Genomic DNA, 24,028 nt, shown 5'->3' with positions numbered 1-24,028 from the left:
ATTAACCTAATTTAAACTTGGGAATTTGGTAATTTGAGTTAGTAATTTATTTGGCATTAATAACCATGGATATTTACTAAAATAATAATAATCCTTGCATTTGATATTCGCCTTTTCACTTTTTCAAGACGTCTCAAAGCGCTTCACAGAATATACTGTAAGTGAATTGACTGTATATTTTGTGGGCGAAACATGGCAGCCAATTTCACACAGCAGTGTCCCACAACACTCGTGGATTGAGTGACCAAATAATTTATTATTTTTTAAAAGGAATTATTACCCCCGAAAAAGCGATCCGCTAATCGACTAACAATCAGGTTCCCGATGACTGCTAGGTAAACAGAGGCGTGAGGAGTAAGGAAACTTGCCCCCCAACATTTCTCCCTGCTAGGAATCGAACTGTGTTCTCTTGCTTGCAAGGCGAGTGCTCTAACCACTGAGCTCCAGGACTCCTAGCAACACCATCGATGATGAAAACCAGCGCAACCTTGTTTTGGTTCCAAGAACCTAAGATCAGTCCATCACTATTTAACATTGAGCCTATTGCCTATCAGGAGGCTGAATTGCAATTGTGAGGAGATGACATTTTTTAGGTTAATGACATGTAAGTATTCATTTGTAAATAAATAATAGTAATAATATATCTGCATAAGTCCGTGAAGAAAAAAAGAAACACAGGTCAATACTGATAAGTAAAACATCAATTCTCAGCATTAACAGGCAACTAAAATTAATTCAGCTAACAAAACAGCAGAAATGCCTTTTTCTCTCCCATTTGTTTATAACCTCATTTGCTGATGGAGTGAGGCATGGTCTCTTCATTTCATGTGCAGATCTGGTGGCTTTAAATGGCACATATAATAAAGTCATTTAAGGTAGACTTTAAATATGACTTTGATATAAATAGACCATTAATGAACCCACTAAGTAAACATGCATTAAAAATTCAAAATGAAATTGGAGTTAAATTACTTGCCTTATTTTCTCCTCACTGCGGTTCGGCTTGTGGCAACTCACATTAAATATAGACGGCCACTTCCATATTACATGAGGCTTTGGCAGATTTAATAATACATTTACAGAGCAATTTGAGGTAGATGTTCTCTACTAATATATTTTGTTCCTTACAAGGGGTATTTTTATATTGATCCACAGTGTCAACGATTCATCATTCTTTAAATGAAGTCATTGTGTGTTTATCATAAAATAATCCTGTCCCTGGGCGGATCTATGATGAGGTATTAATGCAATTGTGTGAGAGGCAGCAAAATGTTAGTTTGTGCCCAAACCACCAAATAATATAAAACCTAACAAGTTCCAATATTAAGAGATGATCAGGAAAGAATAGGGGTGTAATTCAATTAATGATCGTGTAGCCATTACATGATCAATCACTACAATGTATATATTTATGTTTTGAAACTTTTCATTTGATCCTCAAACATCAATAATATTACTTGCATTAAATATAGCGTATTATCACATCGTTGAGACACCTTAAAGCACTTCACAGAATATACTGTACAGTGGATTGGCTGTGTATTTTGTATTTTAGTTTGTATTTTAATTGTATTAAATATATATAATAGATAGTTTAGTCGTTTCTAACTGAGAGCTTTAGAACACATGATAAACCACCACGGTGAAAGTTGGAGCTCTCACATCCTAGTTATTAATAATCAAAATATTATTTACACGACAGAGCAGTGATTTCTGATTAAAAAAACGTTTCTAACATCGTAAGTGATTATTCTTGCAGCCATTTCAGCCTCACTGGTACTCATTTTACTCCTTGAAGGGCTATTCTAACCCAACTGCTATCAAAATAGTAACTGCACTGGTGCTGTTGCTGTCAGGCAGCAGAGAATGGAGAAGAGGAAGCAGCTCTGAGAATATGCAGGGAAGTTTCCTGTGGGGTCAGAGCTGTGCTGACACAGTTAGCCCCTGAAACAAATAAAAAAACAAATAAAAATCTGATTTTTTTTNAGAAAGGCATCAATAAGGGGATACTACATAATGAGTACAAACTGAATTTGATTCCACGCACTGGATCTTCAATGGGATATAAATTTATTTCCACGATTTGGTGACCACTTGAGTGTCTGCCACTCCTGCAATATAGGATGTCAACTAAGTCAATGTTAAACTGCTCTGTAACTTACTTTAATGAAGTTCCTTTAAAAAAAATTGCTGCATTATATTCTGCAAATAATGTTTAGAATTCTCCTCATGAATATTTCACTGACTTAAAAGCTAGCCGGCTTCGCTAGTTATATCGGTCACATATCGACTTCAGATCCCACAGCCAGCCATGTGGCAGCCTTTTATTGTAAACAAAGAAACGTACCAGTGCAGATCAAAATGTTGGTCAAAGTCCAAAGGAATTTTGTTTTGTTTTATGTATGAGTTTACACTGCAGAAAGAATTAGGAGGCTAAGCTTGTAAGAGTTCACGCGACAGGTGCCAATAAGTCTGACATGGGTGGAATTTTTGAGAATACTGATTTTCTTTTCATTATCCTCATTAGTAAATCATTAATGTTTATGCAAAATACTATTTCAAAGGCTTATTATGTAGTGTAGAAAATCGTACAACACTGTTATGTAGTGTAATGTGTAATTCAAAGTATTTTGAAAAAATGGAAATGTGAAACATTTAATGTATTTGCAATTAAAATCTTGTAGCACGGTTATAAACATTTCCAAGTTGAAGCACACCTTCAAAAAAAAGTGCAGCACACTAATGTAAAGAGGATATGAGGAAAGAGCACTTACGTCTCTTCTGGGAAAGGTGCTAAGCAGTTTGTATTCTTCCTTTGGAAAGCCTTTGGAAGCCACAAAATCAAAGACAACTTGAAGCCTATTGCTTGCTAAGAAACGTCGTTCAAAGAATTCCCCACGTGGCGTTCTAATGCGTAGTTTGCTGACAGGTTCGGTGCTCTCCTCCTTTGGCTCTGCAGGTAATGACTGCTCGAGGGATAACCTAATAGCCTAGGCAAATAAAGAAAGAACAAACCTGAATGAGCCTCTCAAACACATTGGATCTCAGGTCAAATTTATCCTTTCTACTCTGACTGGCAGGAAGTAAAACAATAATGGAATGGGTCTTTCTTCAATCTATTCAAGATAAAAATGATTATGCCACAATTCGTGGTACATGGTTACATATTCCAGAACAATTTACAATACATCACTGAAAAACTTCTCATGTCTTTGCAAAGTATAAAGCAATACTAAAAACAAGTGATTTTATTTGGTTTAGCCACACCAATATTGTAATATACAAAGTGTAGGATACGATCTTTCAAAGAGCTGTTAGAAATAAACTTTTCGAAGACATTTTATGGTTGGAGAATTATACGGTTTTTGAAATTGGGTAAAATGTTCAATGGGGAGTCATTGCCCTATTCCAGCTCTATTCCTGCCACCTGATAGTTTTACTTTTGCTACAGAACACTGATAGCACAAAGCTTTTAACTTGCTGAAACAGAACAATCTTTTCTAGGTATAAACTGGCTCAGCATCTCATTAAGGGACTGTCCTGATACATAATAATAATACAATCCTTGCATTTGATATGGCACCTTATCATATCTTCGAGATGTCTCAAAGCGCTTCAAAAAACATAGTGAATTGACTACAGTGAATTGACTATATTTTGTGGGTGTAACACAGCAGCCAATTGCACAAACAGTGTCCCACAAACAGTCGTGGATTGAGCGACCAAATTATTTTTTTTAATTAAAGGAAATGATTTAAAAAGCGATTCACCAATCAACTAACAACCGGGTTCCTACTTACTGCTAGGTAAACAAAGGCACTGGGAGCAAGGAAACTTGCCCAACGTTTCACCCTACTGGGAATAGAACCCGGGTCTCTCGCTTGCGAGGCTCTAACCACTGAGCTACAGGACATAGAGCAAGCTCTATGTTATTCATGGGATGTCCTTCCAACATGAAAGGTTCTATACAATCTGTTGTATATCATTTAATTTGTTGTTGTTGTATTCTTTCTGGGCTTCCAGTACTATGCCAGTTCACAAAGAAGATTGCATTACAAAGGGTACAACTTTGTTCATCTCAAAACAATTAGAATGTTAATAATACGAGATAGAACAAATACCAAAGCTGAACAAATATCTATTTAGCTACAAAATACGCAAAATGATGGGGGCTTTATTCCTGAATAGAATATCTACAGCTGTATCTAAAAATGAGTATCTGAGCAGAGGTTGCACGTAAGTGAATATTATTGTTAAAGAAATAAGAATTGTCTGCGAGGTCCATACAAAAAAAAACAAGCAGCGGTGAACAACAGTGCTTTTCAAAGTCTATTTCTGAAAGTAAATATCTCAGATTACATTGCCTTTCTTTTATTTATATATTGTAAATAAAAAAGCCAGTTACACAGAAAATTTGAGCTAAATACATCTTCAGGAACAGCTTATAGAAGTCCATGACATTGTGATTTCTGGTGCATCTAACTAAACACACATAAATATAACAATCATTAGCTTCCCTTAGGTCTCTAAAGAACAATCCAATTATGTTTTCTGTTCCTTTCTTTTTGCAAAAGAAATAGAAAATAGCGCAATACATTAACCCCTAAACTGATCTTTGAAGGATCTTTGATGTGTTTGTACATTTTTAACTCAATCAATGAAATACTGTAATATATATATAATACATAAAATATACCCACACACACAGAGATGCTGAATAGCAAATAGGAGCACAAATTGATTTGTAGAAGCTTGGCTCAAATCAGATAATCGTATAGTTCAGAAGTTTAACACCACTCCCTCCCCGCACCCCCCCCCCCCCCACCACCCAGTCATTATTATACAGGGGAACCCGGTTTATAGTCTCCAGGGAAATTCACTGCCTTGATTATAGTGAGTGTCCTGTGGTCCTGTACTAACCAGGAACCCTGTAAAACCCATTTCCCTCACTGAGCAGCTGGATTCCTGACCTAAAAGAAATATATCCGACTTCAGGATTGTCAGGGTTTCTGTGCGATTGTGCAGTGTAGGAAGTGACATCAGCCGCAATCTGATAATCCGCAAGTCGGCCAGTTTTTGGCGATTCTCTTATGACGTGGCCTCTGATAAGGTTTCCATGAACCACGTGGTGCAAATGTTAATAACTGATGAATTAGTTAGTCCTGTAGCTCAGTGGTTAGAGCACTCGCCTCACAAGCGAGAAGACCTGCGTTTGATTTCTGGGCAGGGCAAAACTTTAGACCAGTTTCCTTACTGCATACACCTCTGTTTACCTAGCAGTAAGGAAGAACCCAGTTGTTAATTGATTGGTGGATCACTTTTTGGGGAGTAATCTTCAAAAAATAAGAAAAATTTGGTCACTCAATCCGTGACTGTTTGCGGGGAGCTGCTGTGCGTAATTGGCTACTCTGTTTCACCCACAAATATACAGTCAATTCACATTACAGTATATGCTGTGAAGCACTTTGAGACATCTAGAAGATGTGATAAGGCGCTATATCAAATGCCAGGATTATTATTAGCAGTAGTACATTTTCTGTATTTAATATTAATTGTTGAGTCTAGTGCTCTTCAGGAAATCCACGTTAAAACATTATCTAAAATTCCTTCATGAAAACATTAGACATGACTTATCACACTCAGCTTTAGAGAAAACTAATTAAAAATCTCATCACAAAGGAAAACCTGAAGCTATAATTACAAAGACATTCAAAAATAAAGATATCTTTATGACACTACTGTTAGGTGAATTTAAGGTAAAAGCTAAAATGGATCAAAACATTTTATAAGAAAGACCAAGTTCATTTAATCATTTTTTTAAAAAAATGAATTAAAATTCAAATATTCTTAGTTACATGGAGCTTTATTATAAAAGAAAACCAGTAATGAAAAATACTTGAGATTGCTTAATACTGTATTGATTCTTCTACAATGAGCTTATTTATTGTTTTATTAACACTTCCTGCTTTTTCCCTGTTTGGTACACGCCTTGCTTTTTCCTTTTCCATCAATTTTACGTTCTCCATCTGTTGAGCCATTCAGTTGTGTGGGCATCACAGTAAAGCACAGCACATTGTTCCCCATGTCCATTGGCTCTCGAGTGAGCTTCCCTCCATTATTACCAGCACTGAACATGGCCAGAACTCACAGTCAATCACAGACCTGGAGATCATAACTTCCAGATCCATAAGGTTGAGGCTCAGAGGCCAAAAGTGAACAGTATGTTCTATTTGTTAATGAAGTCAACAGAAAGTAGTTTGAAATCAAGAGTTACACGGGCAAAAACTTGCCCCCGATCCACCCACAAGGATAGATAGAGCCAAAAGACAAAAGATGAGAGGGTTAGAATCATTGCAAACAACTCACAAAATGCCACACCGTTTACATAAAAATCATGAACTATCTTTGGTAAGTAGTCGTTACATTTTATATTTTTTCTAAAATAACATGAATATTACTATCGTTTTTTTAAGCAGAATGATTTTATTTTGATCCAGAAGTGCCATTATACTGTAGTTTCTCATGATTATTGCCCATGGGAAACATTTCAAATCAAGCCCAAACAGGTTTGTGGCACATACTTTTTTTNAATATTCATCATCAAAAGTTTAATTGATTACTTACAAAATATTCAGCTCATTTGCACAAAACAGCATCAGCATCAAGTCTGCATTTAACTCACGTCATTCAATTTGCCATAAATGACGATTGTGACCTGTATTTGTGATTCACTAAAAACAGATATTTATTTTCTCCCCATGATCATTTTTGCAAGAAAAGCGACCTATGGAAAGTCAGAAAGTTTCTACTGGTTTAATTCAATTGTGGAAGAAAGAAGCACCTGACTGATATAACTAATGAGGATATTTGTTTTCTATTGATAGTATTTCCTGAACCAAATAATTCACTAAGCACACATTGATCACCTGCCCTTTATTTCTGGAAGACCAAATAGCCTGAGTTTCCTTCTCTTTGAAAACAATTCTTTGTCAATTTTTGCCCTTTTACTACCTGAGACTGCAGGGTAAGGTTCCAGTGCCCGAAAATCCATCATGGCTATAGCCTTAAGAATACTGTGAAATTTATAAACTGGAAGATAACAGTTTTGCAAAGGAACTACAGAAATCAGGTTCCCAAATCAGCACCAAATTTAACAACAACAAAATTACAAGTGTAAAGCGTCTTTCATGTTGGGCTGACATCCTAAGGCGCTGAAAAATGGGAATTTTTGGGACCCGAGCATGGTGGTGGGGGCAGGGTTGGGGTGAGGGAGGGCAGAGAGGTAGGAGGGCGGCTGAAGGCAGGGTCAAAAAGGAGGGTCTTGAGTCGTGCCTTGAAGGAGGCAAGAGAGGGAGCCAGTGGAAGGGGTTGTGGGATGGAGTTCCAAAGTGTAGGGGCAGAGAAGCTGAAAGCCCAGCCGCCAATGGTAGGGCGGGTCGGGTGGGAGACAGGCCAGAACCAGCTGAGCGGTTGGAGTGGACAGGTTGATGAGGGTCAGGAGGTCAGAGAGGTAGAAAGGGGAAAGGCCTTGGAAGGCCTTGAAAGTGAGGACGAGGATTTTGAACTCTATCCTCTCGAGAGAAGGGGAGCTGGGATGATGGGGTCACGGAGCCTGGTGCGGGAGAGGACACGAGTTGCAGAGTTCTGGATAATCTGTAGTTTGTGAAGGGAAGTGTTGGGAAGGCTGACAAGGAGGGAGTTTCCATAGTTGAGCCTTGAGGTGATGAATGCATGGATGAGGGTTCCTGTGGCCTAGGGGTGAGGCAGTGGAGGTGCCGGGCGATGTTGTGGAGGTAGGGGAAGGCAGAGTGGGTATGGATATATGAAAGAAAGGACAGTTGAGGGTCGAACAAGATCCCAGAATCCTGACTGGCTTGGTGAGGTGGAGTTTGCATCGCGAATGCTGGATGCTGCCAGTGCCTGAAGTGAGGAGGCAATATGAGAGAGAAGACCTGAACCATTCAAGGACAGGACCTTGAAGGCTGAGGTGGAGGAGGATGCAGTGGTTCATGGTGTTGAAGGCAGCAGGGAGGACGAGGAGGCAAAGGGAGCCCTGGTCACAGATGGACAAGATGTGTTTTTTTCCAAAATGTGTTTCGTTTTGATCAATCTGTCAAATAATAATCCTAATTATGGTATTGTCTCCTCCAGTACCAACTCCAGGTCCCCCCGATGTTCTATCAGTTTGTCTGGCAGACATCAGGGCCTGGATAAGTGTAAACTTCCTGCAGCTGAATATGGACAAGACGGAAGCCATATTTCTTGGCTTCCATCAACATCTTCACTCCTGCAGATCTCAACTCCTCAACCTCCCTGGGCTCTCCCTCAGACTCACCGAACCAGTGCCCAATCTAGGTGTCCAGTTCGACTCCCAGCTGTCCTTCCTCCCCCATATCCGGTCCCTGATCAGGACCGCCTTCTTCCATCTCCGCCACATTGCCCACCTCCGACTGTACCTTACCCCAAATGCAGCCGAAACCCTCGTGCATGTGTTTGTCAGCTCCCGCCTGGATTACTCCAACCCACTCCTCGCCGATCTTTCCAGCTCCACTATTCAAAAGATCAGCTCCTTCAGACTCTGCCGCCCACACACTGACCAGAACTAAACTCAGTACCCACATCGCACCAGTTCTGGCCCAGGCTCCCCTGGCTCCCCATCGCTGAACGGATCGACTTCCCTTCACTCTCTGGCACCTCCCTCCCTCTCCAACCTCCTCACTCCCCAATCCATCACCCGGTGCCTCCGCTCGACTGGCCCCGGCTCCTGCTCGTCCCTTGCACCCTCTGCTCCACCATTGGAGGTCGCGCTTTCAGCCACTACGTCCTGAAACTCTGGAACACTCTCCCTCAACCCCTCCGCCTTGCCCACGCTCTCCCCTCTTTCAAGTCCCGCCTGAAAATCTTCCTCTTTCACCATCCTTACAGTCACCTTCCTGCTCCCACCTCGGCTCAGAGTCAGGCTCCACCACCGTTAAGCGCTCTGAGATGCTGCCCTGCGTGGAGGGCGCTGTGTAAGTGTAAGTATAATTTTGTGAAGGCCTTATCTCTTACTCAAATAATTTTCAGAAAACATCAGTGACACAGTCAGCTGAAACGATTTGTTCAAGCATTCAGATGCTTCATTATCAATTCAAAGCCACAGCAGTAGCAGGATAAAAAGCTTACCTCCCGCTCTTCCTCTTGTTCTTTTTGAAGCTGTTCTTGACGCACCTGTTCTGCTATTTCTTTTTCTTGTGCCTCTCGCTAATTTATAAAGAGACTTTATTAACTTAAATTCTTTAAAGAACTTTAAAGAACAATTTTATAAACAGCTAGCAGCAACAGTATATTTGGGTTATCTCATTCCACGGCCCAGTTTAGTTTCGATTATACTAAATAGACCTTAAAAGCTGAACATATTTGGTAAGATTAGACATCTCAGATAGATGGCAGCCCAGTTATAAAGTTATTATAGTGATAATTTTTTTAAAAAACATGACACTGTTCACAGTTTCCCATCATGACCATTTTAATGACAAAGTTAATTAATATGGAGGAGCTTAAAGGGCCACCAGGTTAGGAAGAGTTGGGCCAGAATTCCCTTCAGTCTCTTAATCGCTCTGCTGCGGCCTCTGCTGCAAAAATATACGTCGTTGGTTATCAAAAGATGGCAGAATTTGTGCTCAGCTGTGAACCATTTAGCCAACCAAAGCTCAAAGGATTTCAACACAACCATGGATGAAGAACACTAAATATTTTCTTTTCCATCAAATGTATATAAAAACCCATTTTCTCATTAATTCTTAGTTGCCACGTTAAACACTGTGAAAAGGCATGAACAAACCTTGGCTCGATCTGCTTCCAGAGAAAGTCTGTATGCTTCATCTTGTTCTTGTTTCACTTTTTCTCTTGCTTCACGTTCATCCTGACAAAAGATAGGACATTTGACCAAATTAGTTTGCAGTCAAGCATATAAAATTCTCAGTTGTGCCATTCCTGTATTGAGATTCAATGTACACAGTTTGATATTCTGCCATAAAAATGGCAAATCACCAACATCAAGAATGCTCTTCAAACATTAATATAAAAAATTATGACTACAATACAATATTGTGCAATGGCCAACCATCTGTCTACTCCAAGAACAGATAGGGTCAACAACTCATACAACAACATATCTGGATAGCATCAAGTTAAAATTCACCATGTGCTTCCTAGACACAAAAGTCCCTTCAATAAGCCTCGTTAAATCTTTTTCAAGAACAACCGGACCTGTTAATCTATTACTCGGCTTCTTTTCTTAGAATTATTTTAAAAATCTGGTCAATGTGAACCTGATGAGATTAATGCTTTGCTGTTTTGGTCTCCATTTTGAAGTGGAAATCAAAATCAATTAAATAGACTACAAAAGTATTCTAAAACCTGTTGCAAATATAACTGCTTTTGAAAAAAATATAATGGTTACTTGTTCTTCACATGATATACTGTAAAATCCATTTTACAGGATATCATGTGAAGCACTTTGAGACACCTCAATCACGTGATAAGACCCTATATCAAATGCAAGGATTATTTTCATTACATAATTAACAAAGAAAATGAAAAGCTGCTTTTGAGTTGATTTTAGTTTGCAGGACTTTAATGTATGTAGCTGGTAGGATTAATCTACAAACTTAAACATCATGCCGATTAAGAACACATCAGACTTTCAATTCAATGTTTTTTTTGAGTCATTTTAGTAGAAAGGAAATGGCAAGATTTTTGTAACTTAGGGGAATAAATCACAATAAAAAACACAGGCATGGAGTGAGATGAAAGTAACGTATATTGGAAAAGATTGTTTATTAAACTTCGGGATTTCATCTCTGTATGTGGCTTTGCATTCCCAGCCCCCCATTTCACATTTCTCTTCCACAAGACTGAAGTCTGCAATGAATGCTTAGCTCAGAGATGTTGCTGCCCATTCACATTCCAGTGACAAAGTGGAATTCAAGTCATTACCCAAATCACAAAACCTTTTGTTAAGGACTGCAGAGAGCACAATCTGTTTTGCTTACTTTACTCCCCCCAAACACTACTATCTTTAAAGCCCATGCAAACAAATGCAAAGGAAGAAAAATCATAATAGCAATAAAAAGATAAGAATCAAGAAGTTTCAGACATAGTTTCAATGCCCTCAGTTCAAACTTTCTTTGTTCAAAATATTGTAGAAAACTGGTTATGTCTACATTGGAGTCAAATGCAGAAATGAATACAGGTTTGTGGTTCACAAAAAAAAATCTATTTTTTTGTACGTATAATAATAATAAACCTTGCATTTGATATAGCGCTTTTCACGTCGGGAGGACGTCCCAAAGCGCTTCACAGAACACACTGTAAAGTGAATTGACTGTATATTTGTGGGCGAACGTGGCAGCCAATTGCGCACAGCAATGTCCCACAAACAGTCGTAGATTGAAAATGACCAATTTATTATTGTTTTTGTTTTGGAGGGATTATTATTAGGCACTGTGTGGAGTAAGGAAACTTGCCCAAGGTTTCGCCCTCTGCCTTGAATTGAACTCAGGTCTCTCATTTGCAAAGCGAGTGCTCTAACCACTGAGCTACAGGACTCCTAAAGTTGTCGGAAATCACCAGGCATGAAAGTTACTTGCACTTTCTAAATTACGTGAGCACGCAAAGGCAAGTCTTGTACAGTATAGGATTGGATTCAAAGAAAGAGGGAAAGAGTTCAACAACTTGCACTTATACAGCGAGGGTAGCTCAGAGCGCTCAACAGTGGCAGAGCCTGATTCTGAGCCGAGCTGGGGAGGGAGCTGTAAGCACAATCGAAGAGGAAGGTTTTCAGGCGGGACTTGAAAAATGGGAGGGGCAAGGCGGAGGGATTGAGGGAGAGCGTTCCAGAGTTTCAGGACGTAGTGGCTGAAAGCGCGACCTCCGATGGTGGGATGGAGGGTGTGAGGGACGAGCAGGAGCTGGGGCCAGTTGAGTTGAGGCGCCGGGTGGTGGATTGGGGAGTGAGGAGGTTGGAGATGGAGGGAGGTGCCAGAGAGTGAAGGGATTTGAACACGAGAGTGAGGATCTTGAAGTCGATCCAGTTGGTGATGGGGAGCCAGTGGAGCCTGGGCCAGAACTAGTGTGATGTGGGGACGGAGTTTGGTCCAGGTCAGTATGCAGGCGGCAGAGTCTGAATGATCTGAGTTCACACAGTGACTAGTGAAAGTATAACTGCTGATGGAATAATTTGTTTAAATTAGTACCTGTAGTGCTGTTGATGTGTATTCTGAGTGATGTCCAATTATCTGCACTTTGCTCATCATCAACAGAAAGTGTAGAAATTGGCTTGCTATTGCAAATACTTGATTTATGAAATCAGCAGTCCCGAAATACCATAAATTATAATTTTAATTCTAAAGGTTAATGTAATCCCAGTGCTGATCTGCGTAAAACTGGCAGTTAGGGCAGCATCACACAATACTGCTGTGAAATAATGTGCGTCATGCTTTCTTTCTTTGGATCAGCAAGTTTTAGGTTTAAGATCTACGCTTAGTGATGTCCAACACCATGGGGCAGGACTGGAGGAGTGAGTGCTGCACTCCAGAGGCAATGTGAAAATAGGGTTCGATCTGTTTTCTTTCTGCGGGATGTTACAGATTATACAATTCAAAACGTGAAGAGAGTTTATCCTGATATTATGGCCAGCAATTCATCAAATTAATTGGTTATTCACCTCATGGCTGTTTGTGGCACTGTGTTGGTGACAGTAATAACTTGTGAATCACTTTGAGACTTCGCCCACAAAAATACAGTCAATTCACTTTGCAGTCTATTCTGTGAAGCGCTTTGAGACGTCGAGAAGACGTGAAAAGCGCTATATCAAATGCAAAGATTATTATTATTATATCATTATTGACGTGATTAAACACTATGCAGTTTTGGTTCCCTCTCAATTTACCAGGAGAATAAAATGCATCAGTTGCTTGTGTCCAGCGAGCAGCAAATAAAAAAGCAGCAACATTTGCAGAGATCCATGAGCTCTAAAACTCCATTATAAATCAGATAACTGGTACTTAGTCCCGCTCACCTTTTAATTATACTAAAAGCAAACCATGGAAACCACTGAGATAATATTCAACATAATACCAACAATCCATGTCCCTAGCAAAGAGAATCCTTTAAAATAATCATTTTTCTAGAGACCTTTTTGCAGAGACATGAGACTTTATATTTGTATTTACCCATTCGCTGACAGATTTTACTGGCTGCTTGTAGTCAGATTATATTTAGCTTGTCTGCTAATCCGACTGATCTATTGCTCGCTCAATCTCCATTAATGGCCAAGCTTTTGTTATCATGCACCTGTCCGATGGAACTCTTCACTTTGCTACCAACCTCCCTGCCTTCAATCTTTTTTCACTGCTTTTGGTTAAACCTTGCTTCCTTCCCCCTTTTATCAGGGATTTAAAAAAAAAATTTAAACTTTGAGAAATAAACAACAACAACAAGATTCCGTTTATAGAACACCTTTCACGTCGGGAGGATGTCCCAAGGCGCTGGACAACATCCAAGAATTGGTACATAAAATAAGTTCCACAATCTTATAGAAGCGCTTCGCAGACCAGCTTTACCAATTGCACTATTTGACACTCAAAAGCGATCAACATCAAAAAACCAAATCCATGATTCAAAAAACCTCAAGGCAAGCTTACAATTGGACATAATTGAGCAAATGACCAGTTTACAACAGCCAATATGCACAACATCCTGGTCAACAGGAAAGATAAATCTATCAGAATTAATGTCATGGCACAAAACGTTGAGAAATGTTGTGGGGTGCATCATCCTCTCAACAAGCCCTGATCGTTTCAGAAGCTGAATTAAAAACTGAATTATTTGGTTCCAGATAATATGGATATCTCATGTTAGGAGCAGAAATTCTATAGAATGAAAATAACCAGGAAGTTGTTTAGCTCATTGGATTTCTAAACTTGAGTCAACTGCCAAGCTATTTGTATCCAAAATCAATTATCAAGCCTTCTTATTAAATAATAAGGGTGCATTTACAAAGCTCGCTGGTTTAAAATGTAACATCATGAAAGGCAATGTACGAGCCCCAATATGTAACAAAAGGGTTCTGGTTCTTGTTTGCAATCATTCATTTGCCAATCTTTAGCCTTGCCAGCATGAAGCGACACCAGGAACTTGTCAAGAGAGAGAAGTGACCCTGAGTCACTCTTGTGCAGGATTTCAGAATTCTGTTGGTAGAATATTGAGGTCACATACCTACTACCCAGGGCATGATATTAAAAAAATGAAAGATAGTTGTGGGAAATAATGTTTAATGGGCAAAACAATTACATATCACAGCAAGTTAGCCCAGTGAGTTAACCCAGACCAAAGGAAAGTTACCCTCTTCAAGCTGTAAGCATTGTACATAAAGTGAGTTTTTGAATGTTGAGTGAGCTCGAGACCTTCCCAGACTCCACTGGCTCACAATCACCATACAGATTGACTTCAAGATCCTCTCACTTGTTTTCAAATCACTTGATTCCTTCGCACCTCCCTACCTATCTGACCTGCTTACCCCCCACTCTACCACACCTCGACACCGCTCTGGAATGCTCTACCTCAATCCCTCTGCCTTGCTCTCTCCCTACCCGCCTTCAAATCTCACCTAAAGACCTTCCTTTTTGATCGTGCTTACGGTCACCTCCCCATTCCCTATCCCCCTGGCTCATTGTCAGCCTCCACCACCGTCAAGCGCTCCGGGACACTACCTCGTGTGAGGGGCGCTATATACGTGCAAGTTGCTGTTGTTGAGTTTGAATACTAACATCAAATTTCTGCTCTCAAGCAGAATGAACAATCTCTCCTACCATTTTGGAAGTCTATGGTTGTTGTCTGCAATTGTTGTGTGCCAAGGAAACGGATACCACAAGAAAGGCCGAATGTCATTCTTCTGTGTTGTACATTTTTATGAATCAAGTAGGGAGGCTCTTCTGATATTGAGGTAAGGAACCTTACTGAAACAGATAATATCACCTCCAGTAGTTCTGAAGGTTAGAAGCTTGAATAAAACCTGAGAAAGGAGGAGTCTGTGCAGATTCATGTGCCACAGCTTTGTTGGACCCTGAGATACAACACAGAACAAAAAGATCTAACTCTAATTGTATTTACAGTCATTAATTGTTGGTCAGTCAGATCAGTCATTGACTAATATTGACTAATATTGGTTAAAGTATCAATAGTTATCAGCTGATTGAATTTCAAATCTATCCTTAGAAGTGGATGGTTCATGTGATAATATTTTGGCTCAAATTGAAATTATTGGCGGATCTTGAAGTCAAATCCAGCCATTAACAGAGAAGATAATATTTCCAAAAAAGTCAACATCCAAAAATAGTTGCTTAATTTTTAAAAGGAAGAATTAAGATGTCACGAACATATAATTTAGTTCTGTCAAACGATAATGCTTCATGACAAGCTAATTCCCCAAATGAGTCACAACGATACTTTCTGCTCCACTAGAAGTTTGCAAACTGAGTATATGAAACAAACTAGATATGTAAATTGAAGTTTCATGAGAGGCATGAATACATTTAGCTCACATTGTTAATTTTCATAAATGTTTCACCAAGATCAGTGAACATTTGACTGACAATTTACTGGAACTCACAATGCATCTAATCTGGTATTCTGCCCAAAGAAATCATCAGGTGCAGCAACAAGTCCAAACCAGTTAAGATCAACTCCTTTCAATTTTACGCAAAAATAAAATCCCCATAAATCATACAAATTACATTTGACTAGTCATTTCTCGCTCAAGGCTCAAAGTAGCATTTTGACAACTTAGTCATTGAGTTAGTGAGCGGTATTTTTCAGTTTTATTTTAAGCCAAAACATAGTTACATCAATTCCTTTTCACTCATTTTATAAAATAGAAAAACAACTTTTATTTTTGGCTTGTTCAATTATTTCTTCAGCGTTATATAAATCACACAGAAAGTTCACCACTCTATTTAATACAAAAAAATTACAAAACAAACAAAATGGCTTTAAGTGAAACTGGAAAACTCAAATTAACCAGTGCAGCACAGACAGACGATAAATGGATTCAGACTTCTGTCCTGTGATTGATAACTGCAACATTCTATGCTGGTTACCAGTTTAGATCACTCTGACCATGCTAGAGCTTTTTATGGAAAAGAGAAAAGATATGCAGTCTAAATACTGGAATAATAAAGTAGTACATCATGGTATTTGTTCAATTGAGATGACCCGACTTTGGATTTTGGCTTAGAGCATTGAGGACATTCATACACCTCCACATTTGCTTAGAATTATTGCTTTGCCCATCAAATCTCCTCATAGTTCATTCCAGTAACACTTCTTTTTCTCAGATCCCCTCAACTAATGCGTTAGAACTTCGAGGTTAGAAACATAGCCACAGATATCTTTTGAAATCTTCTATTTTCTCGTTTGGAGCTGAGATGTTTTTGCTATCCTATACAAGTCTCTCTCAATATACAAAATCAATCATTGTGCTGGGAATTGTTAATTGTAGGGATCATGTAGTACAATACCCAAAAGCTTCTGGTATTCCAGCTAGAAGGAGGGATTTCTTGCAATCAAAAAGACTGAAGTACATGGAGGTGGGGGAAAGAGGAGGAATTTATTGATATAAAACAATACTACACTGTTTGATCCATTTACCTTCTTAAGGCAGACACCAAGTTTACATTTCTTTGGCAGTGCATATCTTCTAAACCAGAATTAGCCCACAAAGAGTCAACTAGATTGCAAGGCCCACTGTTCCTTCAAAAAACACAGCTTGAACAAGCTTTGCCAGTTATGCAACAATGACCATTTTTACAATAATAAACTTTGACAGCTGGAATAAAAGAATGCACTCTGGAGATCTCACCAAATACTGCTACCATTAAACTGAGCCCCACCTTATAAGCTTGTCAGAAACTGTTACTATAATCCATAGAATGGGGTAATCATCAGGCAAAAGGTTTAGGCAGCAAAAGACAGGTGTGCTACATTCTAATGTTAATGGTTAACTAGCCGTATCTACTCATTAGTTTCTATGTGACAAGTTCACGCATTTGTGGTCTGTCATACAACACTGAGGTATCGAGCAAGTAGGAGCCGCCTACACCTCTTGAAACAAAGGTCTTTGAACAAGGCTTTTTAGTGCAAAATACTCCTACATAAACGCAGCCCATTATATTTGCTTAACCCTAAAGCAGAATTTATGCACTATCCATTAGGAAATAAACCCTTAACAAAATGTTTTCTTTTAATGGTTCTTCTTTTGTTAAAATCAAAAAAAGTGAAGTGAATTATTTATTTGCTATGAACTGGACTGAAATAATAATATTTATTATTATAAATAATCCTTGCATTTGATACAGCACCTTATCCCTTCATCAAGATGTCTCAATGCGCTTCACAGGATATATACTGTAAAGTGGATTAACTACGTATTTTCTGGGCAAAATGCACAAGTTCAGGAAAAAAAAGGCCTCTTCTCCAATGTGAATCTCAGGTTGATATATTATTGGGCAGCAAGATACCATGAAGTGACCCAATGACATCGTCTGTAGATCTGAGGTTTAATAACTTAGAACGACAGTGTGCCACTTGGTGACTTTAACCATATCTTAAAGAGAAAAGCAGTCTTTCAGCTGGAAAAGCTTAACACATTTTAACAACAACAAAATTACATTTATAGCACCTTTCACGTCAGTAGGACACCCCAAGGCGCTGGATAGTCAAGTATTTCAGACCCAAGCTGAGGGTTGGGAGTGGGGAGGGTAGAGGGCGGGCGGCGGGGGGGAAGCAGGGCGACTGAAAGCGTGCGAAGAGGAGGGTCTTGAAGGAGGCAAGGGAGGGGGCCAGGCAGAGGGTCTGTGGGATGGAATTCCAGAGTGGGGGCAGAATGGCCGCCCGCCAATGGTGGGGCGAGCAAGGCGCGGGACATGAAGCAGGCGCGGTGCCTGCTGAGAGGAGGGAGCGAGCAGGATGGTAGGGGATTAGGAGGTTGGGGGGAGCAAGACTATGGAGGGCTTTGAAGGTGAGGACCAGCATCTTGAACTGTATCCTCTGTGTGATGGGAAGCCAGTGGGATCGGGTGAGGATGGGGGTGATAGAGCCTGGTGCGGGAGAGGACACGGACTGCAGAGTTCTGGATGATCTGCAGGCTGTGGAGGGAGGAGTTGGGGAGGACGACAAGCAGGGAGCTTGCAGTCAAGCCTCGATGTAATAAAGGCGTGTATGAGGGTCTCGGGGGCCTGCGGTGTGAGACAGTGGCAGAGCCGGGCGACGTTGCAGAGGTGGGGAAGGCAGAGCGGGTCATGGCACAGATGTGGGGTAGAAAGGATAGTTGAGGGTCCAAGGTTCCGGACTGGGTTAGTGAGGTGGAGTGTGCGGCCAGAGATGGTGATGCTGTCAGCGCCTGAGGTGAGGAGGTGCTGACGGGAGCCAATCAGGAACCTCGGTCTTGTTGATGTTCAACTGAAGAAAGTTCACTCTCATCCAGGACTTGATGTCTGACAGACAGTCTGTCAGGACAGCAATGGTCCTGGAGTCAAGGGTGGAGGCAGAGGTAGAGTTGGGTGTCATCTGCATACATGTGGGAATTGACCCCATGTCTGCAGATGACGTCACCAAGAGGGAGCATATAAGTATTGAAGAGGAGGGGACCGAGGACAGAGCCCTGAGGAACGCCACAAGAGACGGTGGGGGGGCTAGAGGAAAAGCTGTTTGTGAAGATGAAGTCGAGGCGGTGTGAGGTACGATCTGAATCATTCATGGGCAGAATCGTGAAGGCTGAGGTGAGAGGAGAGGTGGTGGATGAGGATAGAGTGGTCAACAGTGTCCAAGGCAGCAGTGAGGTCAAGGAGGACGAGGAGGCAGAGGGAGCTCTGGTCGCAGATGAACAGAATGTCATTCGTCACTTTGACTAGGACTGTTTCTGTGCTGTGATTGGCAGGGAAACCTGTTTGGAGGGGATGAAGGGAGTACGGGAGAGGAAGGAGCGAAGCTGAAAAGGAACAACTAGTTCCAGGACCTTGGAGAGGAAAAGGAGAATGGTACCAGAAGACAGGTTTATGATGTCTGTGAGTAGAGGGGCAAGGAGGTGGAGCTGAGAGGTAAAGGAGAGGGGTACGGATGTGGTTGAGTGAGCAGGTGGTCGGTTTCATGAGGGTTATAATGGTGATGAGAGGATGGGGAGACAGGTTTGAGTTGTGGAGGGAGGAATGGGCAGGGGCCGGGATGAGAGGGGGAGATGGGGAAGTAGATGGAAGGGCAGAGGCAGCTGAGTGGATCCCCTCGACTTTGGATTCTAGCAAAAGTCCAGCATCGCCTTGCAGCTGGCACTGAAATCGAGGATGAGCGAGGGGTGAGAGGGTGGGCGGAGGAACTGGTTGATGATGGAGAAGAGGAGCCTGGGGTTATCCTTGGCGTCCAAGATTGTCTTGGAGTAGGGCAACGATTTAGTGGAGGCGAGAGTGGTAAGATTTGATAAGGTCCAGCCAAACCTTTCATGAGTAGGAGACGGTTCGGGAAGTGACAGGAGCCAAGAGAATCGAGAGTGGCAGCTGTGGAGAAGAGTGACTGAGGAGGATGTACTTAAGTACTTCAAACTGGATGGAAATTTCAAAACCTGCCTGCATTGCATGATGTGCAAAATCAGCTTGTTGACTTAATTGTTGGCACTGCCTTCCATCATCTCCGGAATATCGCCAGACTACGGCACTATCTCACCCCTCACGCGGCTGAAACTCTGGTCCACGCCTTTATCACCTCAAGGCTGGACTATGGGAACTCTCTCCTCGCGGCCTTCCCGGCCCTCCCTCCACACTGCAGGTCATTCAGAACTCTGCAGCTCATGTACTGTCCCGCACCAGACACCGCGACCACATCACTCCCACCCTCGCTCACCTCCACTGGCTCCCCAGCCCCCAGGGGATCAAATTCAAGATCCTCATCCTCACCTACAAGGCCATTCACGGCCTCGCTCCCTCCTACTTCTCTGACCTACTATCCCCCTACCTACCTGCCCGTACCCTCTGTTCCTCTGGCTCCGGTCTGCTCCACATCCCCCGCCCCAACCGCCCTACCATCGGTGGCCGGGCCTTCAGCCCCCAGGCTCTGGAACTCTATCCCCCAGTGCCTTCGCCACTTCCTCCCTTTCCTCCTTCAAGGCCGGTCTCACGACCTTTCTCTTTGACCGTGTCTTCAGCTCCCCTCTCGACTCTCTACCCCCTCCTCGCTCCCTCCCTTCCCTCCCCTCACCCTGACCATTTCCCCTCTGCTCGGGTCCCAACCCAACTGTACAGCGCCTTGTGACATCCTCCCGACGTGAAAGGTGCTCTATAAATGAAATCTTGTTGTTGTTGTTGTTAATCTTTTTTCTCAAAAGCATAAAAAAAGCAATTGTAGGTTTCTTCTGTTTACTTATGCTGTCTAGTGACAGTCCATTCATCGATTTAAAACTACAGTAATCTGTAAAATCTTCTTTATTGACATTAAACATAAACAACATATACTGTCTCCTTTATACAAAGACAATCTATATTGTCGTCTTCTGTGGCTTTGCTGACAGTTCTTTCTTATTAAGAGAAACACAGTAACTGGAATCCATATCCTGTATCTTTTGTAAGATTTTGAACTAAGTCACATTCTTCTACAATAGAAGTAAAAACACCCTTTGAAGCACGACAAATCATACGAATAATAAAAACCAATTCTTTCAAGAATTTAAATAAAAACATTCCTCAAGGATGTCTCCAATCACAAAGTAAAATCTTGACAAGATCAACTCCTTTGTGATCTCTGTGCCAATCTTATAAAATTGATAAAATTAATAAACCTCAGAATTTTAAACTGCATGATATATTGAAGTGTCTACTTTGCATGAAAGGTATTCAAGTTCATTCCGTTACAAATTAGCAATAGAGAAATACAAATTTAGGAAGAAAAATAAACTCTGAAATATGCATAAAATGAACAACATTTGTAGCACAGTCATCTTATTAAACACAATATATTCAAAAGCACAGAGTTAATGATAAGGGCAGAGAGTGATATGTGTTTAGTAGGTTACTGTCAATCGCAATGCTAGATTGTCTATGACTGTGAATGGCAACACACTTATTATTACAAATTCCTTACTAAGTACTTAATTCCAGGAAAATGTCACTACCAATTATATATCAAGTCACAAATTAAAATGTTCTTAAAACAGATTTGTTGTCAACGGTGCAGAATAATCATTGAAATGCTACACTGTAGCAATTGTTTCAGGAAACTATGCAAAAAATAAATTGGAATAATAAATGATTTACAAAGCTAAAAGGCAAAAATATTAACTCTATAACTAGACTTGTAAAGGGTTCCCCAAAAATATAAAATGTGATCATTTTAAGACGCAGAACAAAGTACAGTAAATTTTAAAACTGTTTTGTAGATGCTATACAAAGTACTGAACAAAAATGCCATATTGCCATAGTTCTACGAACATCTTCTACTCAAACCTATCAATGCCCTCAAAGCTTTGACAAGAATATGCACCCAGCAAAATTCTTGAGGTTTAAATACCTCTGCAAGAAAATTGCCAAGATTACCATAAATTAAAGTGAACAAGTACCTTCAGGTTCTTAACTTTGCCTGCAATATTTTTTAGCATTATCAACTTTCATAACCAAAGGGACAATGGTCACCTTTATAGCTATGTATTTTAGGATACATTTAGAATGTTTAAAACAGGAACGGTTACCATCCATTCTAGCCAGACATGAGGACCACAAGAAGTCAATAGTCTGTTATTTTGTTTGCTATTGTTAATAACAAAAGGATGATTGCTTGGTGAACGCCAGACAATGCCATTTAGCAGCATTAATCATTCAAATGAGAAGCAACTCTAGACTCCATTGCACTCTAGAATTTACAACATTCAGTGGTTTATATCCCATTAAATTTATATTCAATATGATAGTGTGTACTTAAAGTTTTTAGCAGGAACAAATTCTGCATACATTTATCATAATAGTCTATGAGGCATAAGTCAGAGTAGTCAAATACTTGCATCAGAAATTTCCGTGAAACTTCATGAGCTGCAAACAAGATTGATCATTTTATTTGCCAAATGTTTAGATGTAAATCTAAAAGAATGCTATGCTTTGATATATTTTTACCTCATCCCTTATATCCTCTTGTTGCTGAGCTGCAAAGATCTCCATGGCATTTATCAGTCGCATCATCAAATCATCTACTGTTGTGTTACCTAGCAACAGAAGAACAGACACGATACTAAAATTATTTTGATTCATGTAAACTGAAAAAAGGCAAATCATTTCAATGTCAAATTAACAACTTTTCTTAATGAATGTTGCAAAGGCAATGTTAAAACAAAAGCATGAATTCCAGTGCACATCTGACCTTGCAGTTTCTTGCGCAACATGAGCTTGATATAGTGCCTTTCACGTAGGAGAAAGTCTCACAGAACTTCACAACGGGTGAGCCTGGGATTGTAATATAGAAGAAGTCCATTTGGAGATCTAGTTTGCAGTATGCTAAAAAAAAACCTCCCAGAAAGATTACAAGTCGATCCTACAAGTAAAGATCCTAATAGATGATGCATTAAAATATTTATTTTAAATGAAGATACTCACATCATTCAATTGTTATCAGAATAAAAATACTAAATTATAAAAGCAAAAACGGAGTAGTTCACTCTAATGCACTTTACAATATATTCTGTGAAGCCCTTTGAGGCATCTCAATAACGTGGTAAGGCATTATATCAAATGCAAGGATGATTATTATTACAGTTCTGTGTAAAAAAAAATTTCATTCACCAAGTTCTACACATTCTACATCATAAAAATATCTACTTAGGATACCTTGAATAACATTCAAAACTTCATTGGATGATCGTTTTCCCATTATAATAAGAAGTAGAGGAAACTGATCCGTTGTGTACGTCCGAATTGTTTGTGCCACAACACTGCCAAAATGTCTAGTGCACATGCTTAAAAACCTGCAGGGGGTAAAATATAATAAGGTCAAGCTTTTCACATCACATGCAACTTAAACAGTCTTGAGGCTAAATTTTTACTTCGCTAATTCAAAGTATGGTTACAAATTACTAGTCATATAAACGGCAGTTTTGACAGTACAAAACAAAAGTTAAGTTTATTCAGCAAGGCACTATATTTGTACTCGTCACAGAGGATAAAGACTCTTTCTGGGACGAAACTCAGCCACAGATATCTGCATTCAACTTCATACTGTGAGAGATTTAAAACGCATTGGAAAACCCTTCTCTGAGTGATATGGAGATAAGTCAGAGCAATGGAATAGACTGAACAACAACAACTTGGATTTATATAGCGCCCTCCACGCTGGACGGCGTCTCAGAACGCTTCACAGTAATGGATCCCGGGGCTGAGCCAGGGGCAGGGGGAGGAAGATGACCAAAGGCGTGGTCAAAAAGAAAATGAACACCTTGCTCTGAAAGCTTGATGGGCCAAATGGTCTCCTCCTGTTATACAAGTGTCAGGAACCAGCTTCAGGCTCTTTTTCGTAAAGAGGCCAGCATTTGGTGTAGCATCTTATCACGTCTTCGAGACGTCTGAAAGCGCTTCACAGAATATACTGTAAAGCGAATTGACTATATATATTGTGAGAGAAACGCAGCAATTGCTCACAGCAGAGTCCCATAAACAATGATGGATTGATTAACCAAATTATTATTTTAATTGTTTTATATTACCCCCGGAAAAGCGATCCACCATTCGACTAACAACCAGGTTCCTACTTACTGCAAGGTAAACAGAGACGTGTGGAGTAAGGAAGCTTGCCTAACGTTTCGCCCTGCCTGGGCATCAAACTCAGGTCTTCTTGCTTGCGAGGCGAGTGGGGGGGTGTGGCCATGAGCACGGTTGAAAAGGAAGTTTTTCAGGTGGGATTTGAAAAAGGGAAGAGGGGGCAAGGCGGAGAGATTGAGGGAGAGTTTTCCAGAGTTTTTGGGCGT

General features: G+C 40.4%; 1 protein-coding gene across 1 annotated transcript in view; it reads right to left on the bottom strand.

Annotated features, from left to right (window-relative positions):
- faf1 (Fas (TNFRSF6) associated factor 1) overlaps positions 1 to 24,028 on the bottom strand; it is a 113,884-nt gene that overhangs the window by 4,003 nt on the left and 85,853 nt on the right. Inside the window, exons 14-18 of the mRNA XM_042334861.1 lie at positions 22,896 to 23,032; positions 22,188 to 22,276; positions 9,824 to 9,904; positions 9,166 to 9,243; positions 2,775 to 2,990 (exon numbers count right to left, since the gene is read on the bottom strand). Coding sequence (XP_042190795.1) covers positions 2,775 to 2,990; positions 9,166 to 9,243; positions 9,824 to 9,904; positions 22,188 to 22,276; positions 22,896 to 23,032 — 601 coding nt within the window. The remainder of the gene's footprint in view (positions 1 to 2,774; positions 2,991 to 9,165; positions 9,244 to 9,823; positions 9,905 to 22,187; positions 22,277 to 22,895; positions 23,033 to 24,028) is intronic.

Source organism: Callorhinchus milii, unplaced genomic scaffold (assembly GCF_018977255.1).
Source record: "Callorhinchus milii isolate IMCB2004 unplaced genomic scaffold, IMCB_Cmil_1.0 Scaffold5, whole genome shotgun sequence".
In the NCBI taxonomy this organism is placed as follows: domain Eukaryota; kingdom Metazoa; phylum Chordata; class Chondrichthyes; order Chimaeriformes; family Callorhinchidae; genus Callorhinchus; species Callorhinchus milii.
Note: the sequence above shows the minus strand (reverse complement) of the source record. Positions and strands in the feature narration are given on the sequence as shown.